The 9537-nt window shown below is 37.9% G+C and overlaps 1 protein-coding gene across 2 annotated transcripts; it reads right to left on the bottom strand.

Annotated features, from left to right (window-relative positions):
- Positions 1–1336: 1336 nt before the first annotated feature.
- slc25a48 (solute carrier family 25 member 48) lies at positions 1337–7698 on the bottom strand. 2 transcript variants are annotated; one of them, XM_064328077.1, is made up of 7 exons: positions 7444–7698; positions 6288–6331; positions 5851–5922; positions 4874–5126; positions 4352–4621; positions 3333–3466; positions 1337–2711 (listed from the first exon to the last, which is right to left on the bottom strand). In XM_064328077.1, exons 1-7 carry the CDS (start codon positions 7487–7489, stop codon positions 2607–2609), a joined length of 924 nt encoding a protein of 307 aa, XP_064184147.1. In that variant the 5' UTR covers positions 7490–7698; the 3' UTR covers positions 1337–2606. The 2 variants fall into 2 exon arrangements, with proteins under 2 accessions (XP_064184147.1, XP_064184146.1); XM_064328076.1 differs by lacking the exon at positions 7444–7698 and adding an exon at positions 6713–7368.
- Positions 7699–9537: the final 1839 nt, after the last annotated feature.

The following is a 9537-nucleotide window of genomic DNA, read 5'->3' as shown; positions in this document are numbered from 1 at the left end:
TAGGTGCTTTGCAGAGAGCAGGGGATTTAGACACATCGTTCTATCTATTCATGACAACCACCTGACCATGCAGGTGATCAAGATTTAATGTCCAAGCCACCATAAATATTGTTTACTCAACATATTTTCCATGTTTTTAGTTTCAGCTAGTTGATCATTGTATATCTCACCTTCTTCCATGTTATAATGCATGTTTCAGCCAACATACTATGCATATAGGTAATTGTTGCAAAGTAAAAGTAAATGTGCCAGCACTTCCTTGGTAGAAACAACAATATGATCCATATGCAGAAAGTAATTCATTGAATGATTTGCTGGGATTTTGGCTTAACAGTTTTCATTTTTTAGGAAACACTGCCACCTAGCAGAATATGTGGGTACACACATGTAACAATGATCTCCACGTAAGGCAAAATGCTGTATTTTGCATAATCATTCAAGATAATTTAGTAAAGATTGCACCAATACATAATACCTACTATTTCATAGTAGGAATGTTAGACATAAACTATTGGTATTTCATGTTTGCATAACAATAGCATGTCTTTAAAGTGTGAAATTACAAATAATTTATAATGTTGCTGGAATATGTGACAGATTTGTATTTCAAGTGAACTCATAAAAAGTCATTTAGTCATCACTTCAGAGAGGACATTCATGAGATGTATGATTATCATTCATTAATGATGTTTTCATCTGCACCTCTTCAGTACATTCTAGTCTCTGCACTTTTGCAAATCTATAGGGTTACCTTCCTTACACATATGGCCACTGAAAAAGCAACTTGCACCATACAAAAATGGCACTGCTTCTTGTTGAATACAAACTAAAACATTTTATAAATACATTTCTTATATTTTTTAATGCTATGACACAGGACCAAATAATGATCATGCTAAATAAAGGATCATTGAATGGTAAGATGGGAAGTACATTGAATGTACATAGGAAGTGAAGCAGCATACATAGGAGGTCATGTGATCAATGTGATCGCTGAGATTAATGTTGCTGGTTGAGAAGCCTGATGGCCTGGGGGAAAAAACTGTTTGTGAGTCTTTACTGCACGTTGAGAGTAATCTAGTGATCTAACAAGTTAATGCTGGAAAATGTATGGAAATAAAGTGACACCCTGACTCATGTCTTTTAGTTTTTCATGAGAACACACAACCTTCCCTACTGTGCATGCTTATCAGTGTCCTTCAGCCATGAGATGAGAACTTATCAGCTAGATAGTACAACCGAGGAGTTTGTATTCTTCTCAGCATCGCGGAAACACACAGCTAAGCTGTAACACATTAAGAACTTTATAGCAACTTCAAAGTGATGTTACAGTGTATAGATAGATAGATAGTTTATTTGTCCTCAAGGAGGAAATTCTTTTCCACAATAGGTGCATATCCTAAATGACACTTTCCAAATCATAGCTGGCACACCATGGAGGTTCTGTAGAAGAGAGGCAGGAAGCCTGCCTGTGAAGACAGAACACAAACCAGACTGTAATGGTGAAAGAAAACCAACCATGGTGATGTACAACCTGTAATACTCACTGAAGGTATTGCAGAAGCTCTGTGCACTGCCTCCCCCTCACTGTTCAGAACACATGGGCCCCTTATCTCATGACCCTCCCACTGATTCCAGGATATATTTTGCCCGTACTGTGTTGTAACACAACAAACAGTGAACTCCCAATTTTTCCTCAAACAAGCAGACTGTGCAGTACTTTGATATGGGGTCATAGTTTAGCTGAAATAAAATGGGGCCACTAGGTGGTTAGTAGTATTTCAAAATGTGCTGAGATCGGTATTTTCAATCCTGTGTTATTTAGAGCTTGCTTTTGGCAGGTGGAATGGGGGCCGGGTCAGTCATTTGGGCATGTGGATTGGTGTGTTTACATCCTTAAAATGGGGCCAATGGACTTTCAAGTAGTCCTAAGGACGGCAATAGTTTCACATTGCACTGGGCCTCTCTTTTTGCACAGCAAAATTCCTTTGGCATGAAGTACACAACACACTTAGAAATGTGAAAAACAAATAAATCTGGACAGGAGAAGGCATGTCAACACATTTTATTTTCTCTTGGGAATGTTCCTGTTCCACAATATATGAAATTAAGATATTGCACAGAGAGAATAAATTATTTGCATGTGCGTTAATAGAATTGTTAATAATTGTCTACATTATTACTTATAAAAAAGCCTAACCATATTAGTAATGCAATTCTGACTGATACTGAATCAAATGTATCATATTTTATAGGTTGTCATTGTTTTACATTCAAGTAATATCCTAAGTTAGCTAAATATATCCAATGTATATAACAGAACTGCAGTTATGTATTCAATTATATGTAAAGAAGAAATCTTGCTTGATTTTTGAGTGTACAGAGACATACTTTTTTTCATCTTTTCTGTAAACATATACAGTACATACTGTAATGTTAACTTGTTTTCTTAATGTAAGAAATGTGTGAATACTTGTAACAATACATATCTTCAACCAGCAATAATGACCCCCACAAACCTGCAGCTTATCTTGTGCCTCACTTCCAAATAAGGGTTTCCTGGTCAAATCTTTAAGAGCCTATGGTAGCAGAGGGCAGATGACCTCCTAGAGACTCCTAAAGAAATCCAAAGAGAGTTCATAGCCCAAAAACATGGTGGCACTCATGGGGAATCCTCGGATGGCATTCACTGTCACCCCACGGAAGAAAACCTGCAGAAAAAGAAGCAGGATTTCAGATGCTTGGGAAAAGATTCATGGGATTTGTCTTAACTTCACGCCTAATATATTGGTCTTCGACATATCTACAGTTTAGCCATTTGTGGTCACTGCATTCAGTTTTCTTCGAGCATGTCTAGTTGTTTGTGAACACAAATATTAGACACTTTAACAGAGCAGTTAATTACATCGTACATCAAGGTACCCTACAGTCAACACCTCAGTACTTGGCAATAATCTTTTTTGTTCGATCCTTTCTGTATTTTTTATGCGGTAACTGCATTTATGAGCATGTTGAATATTATGTCTTAGGCTTATACAGTCTACAAAATAACTAACGTATCTCTCCCCTCCCATTTATTTTTATTGATTCTTCTGCCTCTGAATCTTATCATTCTGCGTCATTCGCATGGCTAGATCATTCACCACAGAAGTCAAATAAAGGTCAGCCAATAATCTGTTTTACAATTTAACATTGTTAACTTGCCAACTTATTGCAACTGGTTTTTTTATTTGTTCTGTTTGTACTACCTGTTTTACCAGGAAATGTTACAGGTAAGCAATGACATAACAAGTAGAGTAACTACATTCATTATAGCAAGTGGCTGAGCTTACATGCAAACCCTCTGTTTTATAGCTACTGATTATGCAGTGGGTTATCCCTCTGTATTTCCTGCAGTGGAAAGCATCGGCCTGCAATCGACTCTTCACCACGTCAACTGGGGTTGCAGTGACCCAGGAGATGGACCCTGCATAGGAGGTCAGATGTCCGTTGGTGTTAAATGCCAGAAAGAAGATAAACTTGCAAAACTGGCAAAAATGCATTATAAAATGACAGTCATCATTCATTGCTTAAGGCACTCCTGTGCACTCCCTTTTACAGGGTTTTACAGCCAGATTCTAAAATGTTGTGCGAACAACATCAGGATTTGCACTGGAGGAAGTTAGAACAAGCTTCTTCACATTGGGTGAGATGACGTTATTTGTATACTTCAGTGGTATTGTACATATTTATACACGGAATTGAAGATCGACTGTATAAAAATCACATTTTCATTGACTGAGATCCAGACCTAGTCTAAAAATTCCTTAGATTCTAACTTAATTGTAACTAAAGGTTTGTTACTAACTCAGAAACAAACCTTTAATATATATTTTCGTTCAAAGTTAAGGGCAAAACAGACAGTGCTTGTGATACCAGTTTAGATTTGACACCAGTTATTCCATGAAAAATAGAATATTCCAGGAAAAAAAGCACCAAAAGTACAGTGAGTACATAAAATGTCAATCTTATCCTTATTCTAACATAAGCAGCCCATTGGAGTCAGTGTGCAAATAAATTCCACTTTTTAACTACACTTTGTTCTTTTTCTCTGAAGCCAAATTAAACAAAGAACGTTCACGACAGAATGTTATGCATATTGCTGAGATGTATGAGCTACTTGCTAGTTTTCAAATGAAGACAATTTTCTAGTGTCAAGCAATGTTCAATATTTACTCAAACCATACGTTTTATCTTTCAGTGATGCACCTCCTCTTTAGTTTTGCATAAACATTTTATTTGTTCCTTGTTTTCAAAAGCCACCCCTTTCAAAAATGAGTTTCATGGCAAAAAGCTGTAATAAAGCTGTTACCTGCTAATCCACCTGCCAGCCATATGTAGCAAGGATGAGGGGAGGCATTTTGGTCAGGCTTAAACCAATCACAGAGCAGGGTGTAGGGGATGAAGTAGAGGGCGTATCCAGGGATGTCCCGCAGCAACATGGCCCCTGCCCCTCGGTACAGTCCTTGGACTCCTTCGCTCTGTAGGATGCTGCCAATACAGTGAATGGGGCCCCTGTAGACAGTCTGACTCCGGATTCCCACTGAACGTAGTGGCACGTTCCCAGCAAGGTTGAGGTTCTCTTTAAAAATGCACAAAAATGCATGAGGTGCTTCTTCTTCTGGGATAAGTACAGTGCCCCTGTCCACTGGCTTCCTGGTTATACTGTTGTAATCTCACTGTTGGGATGTAATTTTGCTTCATTTGCAAATTAATAATTGGTTTGTAAATTGACCTGTAAGCACAGCCGGACGCATTTACAATCAAACACTTCTAAAGTCGAAAGTTCTAATTGCAAAAGTGACTTTTGCTTCAACAGACTGTCCCCCCCTACCTGCAAGAACAGGGTGAGACTGCATTTGCAGCCGGATTTTCACCAAGTCCACTGGGGCTCCCATGCCCACAGAAACAAAGCCTGTCATCATACTGGCTAGTGTCAGGTCCAGTATACTGGAGGGGTGATGCCCATCACCATAGCGAAACTTGCTAATGACCCTCTGCGTGTTGCTGAAGAAGCCAAACACCACCGAGTTATAGAGAGCAATGCTGGCCAAAGGGAAGGAGAGTCCTTTGAAAAACCCAGAAACCTGGCAAGAGCAGAAGAACAATGTGAGGACAAGTAGGAGCTTTTGGCATCCAGAGGAGCTGTCCAACTGGCAAGAAGCTATTTGAAATGTAGAATGAAATCTAGCAGAACTAGGTCCTGCCTTTTCTTTTTCCCCTCTGCTTGCAGGGAGCGTGAATTGGAACTCAAGGAGCTGTTATTTTCCACAGGTCTGAGATTGAGATGAGTTTAAAAAAAGTTCTACTTCTAGTTTGACTCCCCATAACTTTACTGACGTAGCCTATGCTTACTGTGTGAACTAGACTTGATGTTTATGGCTATGGAAAACTGATACTTTATGAGATTTGTTACTTATTGTCCCGTTGTTCTGTAGTTGTTCCAATGACCTTCGGAATGCACTCATCATACGTCACTTTCGATAAAATGTAATGCAATGTGATGTAACTAAATGTGCTTTGCTCTGGAACAAACTGCATCAGGCTAGAAACACTGTAATCCTTTGTGATACCCTGGCTCTCTAGTTAAGTTCTGTTTCTAGTAAGATGTCATCTCCACACGATCATTCATTTAATTCATTTTTATATTTATCAGTACTCTCTGTAAATTAGTTATCTGCACAGGCTGGAAAATTAAAAGAAAGTTCATTCAAGGGTGATGATTTCTTACCCTGTGGTATTTTACATTTAAAAAATCATGTCGTGGGAAAGCCTTGAAATGATAAGGGGGGAAATGATATGATCACTTACACTTTCTTTCTGGTAGATGGTGAGAACACAGTGAAAGGTGTTTCTGTAACCTTTCCCGGCCTGTAAACGAGTCTGTGGGACAGAATGGTGAAAAGCAGTGCTTAGCCAGATTGCACATGACCCGAGGGACAGAGCCAAAGGCCAGGGGTGCCAAGAGCTATTTTTGGAGACATGACACGGCCTACAGTACCTACAGCTGGAGAGCTGATTTCAAGACATATGTTGAACACTGACCTGGGCTTGACATGCATATGTTTATGCAGGCTCATATGCTATAGTAGTCTAGTTTTTACCCAGCCCCAGTGGTCCTATATATTGGGCGATCTACCCAACATAAAACTCAACAAACCCATATAGGGCCAAGCAAAGTAAAGCTAAGTAAAGCTAACACAATACAGGTTTTCTTGTACTGCACCATTAACTGTGTCAGAACTTACCTTAACTGTGTCAAGTGGATGCCCCACAACAACACTGGAGGCTCCTGCAGCAAGACATTTGAGAAGGAAAACCAAGAAACAGAAATTAATTTTCTTTCTTTCATGCATAATTAATAAGGGCACTCTGTTCATAACTACTGGCACATTTTCCCTAGTGTGTTTGCAGTGCATATACATTACTATACAGTACTGTAAAATTGTAAAATCATGCCCCTCCTTCTTAGCAGTGCTATCGACCACATCCCCTATTCTTCCTGTCGTATTAACTTTGTGCGCATTGTATATTTCAGCTTCACACATCTTACGTTTGATATTATCTAGGCCGATGAGGTACATGTAATATTTTAAGCAATATCCATATAATATTTCAGGCATGTCTGCATTTAAAAAAAAAATCAATGTTAGTGTGATTAACTGTTACTAACGGTAGCACGGTTTTGGACGAACACTGCACCAGCAAAGCGTCTGCTTCGCCATGATGTTTTACGTTAGTAGCCTATCACGCTTGGCCGGGAAACTTTCTCCTTTGCTATTGCAATCAACTCAGCCTTTTTTTAAAATCCGGCAACCATTGACTTAAAAGAAAATAATACTACCAGAAAAAACATTATGTACGAAGCAAACAAAACAGGAGACAGTTTTCAATTGAGAAGTAACCAAAAAAACTTGTAGGCATGAAATTAATTTTAAATTAGACGATTCGGCATTAAATGTGATGAAAAGATCCTGCACTTGTAAACAACCGGGCAACAACGCCCCTTATGGCTGTTGCCGCTATTGCTGTGTTCTGCTTAGGCTACAATGTACTCGCTGAATTTCTGCAAAAAACCGAAGTCTGGAAAAGACCACAAACGAAATACAGTATTAAAGGGACTGATAGAGTAATAAAAACTCAGTAGAAAAATAAAATAAAGTAGCTAAATACAGCCACGTTCATGATGCAGAAAGGAATTTCTTCTATGAACGAAATGTTTTGAAATCTAGTCATATAACATCAATAAGCTAGTTATATTCAGTTAACTCTGATCAACAATTGTAATCAAGTAGCATAGGCTATACAACGTCATCGAATGCATCAAAATCCCTATTTTAGGCAAGTATAATAATATCAATAGAATTACTAAAAATAATAATACTAAGGCAAGCACTCACTCACCCCCTATCCATCCTGCAATAAAATCGTCTAGATGGAACCAATTCATTTCTGGTCACAACTATAAAAATGCAGCTCAGAAGTTTGAATATTTACTGACATCAGTAGGCGTCGTTCATATGAAGATCGTTTCACATGTATCTGCCTTTACATGGATCCATGTGTAAAGTAAAAATAAACAGCGCTAACTGTCTGAAATGCACTAGATGCGACTATAATGTTCAAATCAGAGGGCGTTTCAACATTCATTCACCGAGAGAAGGCAAAGTTGGGGTTGTGCATGTGTCAACCAATGGTAACATCTGAATTCATCTGAGTGACAGAATGTGTGTCACAGCTTTTAAAAATCACCGTTCGATTTATTTTTCACTGATGACGCAAACTGCACTTCCACTTTCACACATCGTTTAAAAAAAGAGAATAAAGTCGGTTTTGTTTTCACGCACACGTGGCAGCACTTGTACGTATTCTATAAATGAAGCATATTTTTCTCAAATTAAGATATATTTCATCATCACAAAGTTAATTGCATGGCAGTGTTCTAATATTTGGGAACAAGATATTTTTGCAGGAAAATCAGTGTAGCTAACCATTTGCTTCGTAGATACACAACTTTCAAGTGTAAACTGCATTATTTAAATTTGTCACAGAAAACAAACAAACAAACACACAGACACACAAACAAATAAATAAGGCTTAGGGAATCAACCAGCACTAACATAATCAAGAGATATTGTGCTTCACCTATGAACTTGTTTTACAGGTCATTTTAGGTAGTAAAATACATGGCCTTTCTAGTGTTAACATTAGCTGAATCACTAGAAATTTACCAGGAAAAAAACAAGGGGAGGCATAGCAAGCATGTGAACATTGTTGCCTTATGTGAATACTGGATTGCTACTTTATAGTAAAGATCATGCATATTGTGTCACTCCGGGTGCCATTTCCCATATATTTTTACCACCTAGATTTATGCCTCCAACAGGTGTAGACCATACATACATACATGTTTTTAGTATAACCAAAGATGTTGCAACTTTCATAGCACTTATTGGTGCACAAAGGGTGTGGCTACCATTTACAGCATATTTTGCCAGCATAAGATAAGGTGGCTGACATTCAAATGAATTGCACAAGACGAGCAATGATATAATGTACAGTATGATTCCTTTTAAAGTTTTGGGGCAAATGAGCCAAGGGGGGAAAAAAAAACTACTGTAATGTCAACAGGTCAAAGAAAAACCTACAATTTTTACATTAAAGTTCAATTTAGTACAAATCCTCCTGTTGATATCTGGCAGTTGGTTTCCTCTTACCCCATAATGTTAACAGACAAGTGATGCTGGAGGCATTTCTCAAATAGGAATATGATACAGGAGCAGCTATTTTGCTTTCTGAGTTAGAGACTACACCAACGTACCATACTATATGTTACTATATTTGCACCTTCATTAGGTTTCCACAGACCCAGGTCTCGGTTTTAATTTTCATTTGCTGCAGCTAAATTTGAAAACTAGAGCAGTGGCCATGATTCTGTATTCATGTGAATGCAATGCTGACATACTTGTGGACTTCCTTCACATGGTTATGCACTTCAAGCTATAGGTATAGAATGTCAGACAAAAAAAAAAATAAAAAAATAAAAAAAAACTTTTATTTGTATAGTTTTAATAAATGGCAAATAAATCTATTTGCTGCCACCATGGCATGAAATTGGTATATATAATTAATACATTTCTTGAATCCATGTATTTATGTATCCCAAAGTTCTACAGAGACACGTGCAGATCACCATGACCATATGGCTCAAGGCATCAGTACATGAGGAAGTGCTGCTTGCTGCTAGTACAGGGCAACATGGCATGCCAGGGAATGTCAACCATACACACAACCAAACAAATAAACCATCAAGAGAAAAAAATTATATTAATGTTATGAACTATGTAATACATTGAAATTATTGCAATATAAATTCTTTCTTTTTTTCCCTTAGGTTTATTTTGTATTTCACTGCTGGAAGATTTTCCCAGTTGAGGGCTAAAAGAGATTCTGATACATTTATCCACCCTCTTATCTGTAGTCTCTCCATCCGTCCTT

Source organism: Anguilla rostrata, chromosome 3, assembly GCF_018555375.3.
Source record: "Anguilla rostrata isolate EN2019 chromosome 3, ASM1855537v3, whole genome shotgun sequence".
In the NCBI taxonomy this organism is placed as follows: domain Eukaryota; kingdom Metazoa; phylum Chordata; class Actinopteri; order Anguilliformes; family Anguillidae; genus Anguilla; species Anguilla rostrata.
Note: the sequence above shows the minus strand (reverse complement) of the source record. Positions and strands in the feature narration are given on the sequence as shown.

Bases quoted from the DNA above. Each gene is read 5' to 3' on its own strand.
- slc25a48 (XM_064328076.1), bottom strand. From the start codon at position 6,764: ATGGCGAAGCAGACGCTTTGCTGGTGCAGTGTTCGTCCAAAACCGTGC. The intron at 5,923-6,287 runs GTAAGTTCTGAC...TCTGTCCCACAG, and splicing joins ATCCACTTGACACAGTTAAG to ACTCGTTTACAGGCCGGGAA. The intron at 2,712-3,332 runs GTAAGCTCAGCC...CTTTTTCTGCAG, and splicing joins ATAAAACAGAGGGTTTGCAT to GTTTTCTTCCGTGGGGTGAC.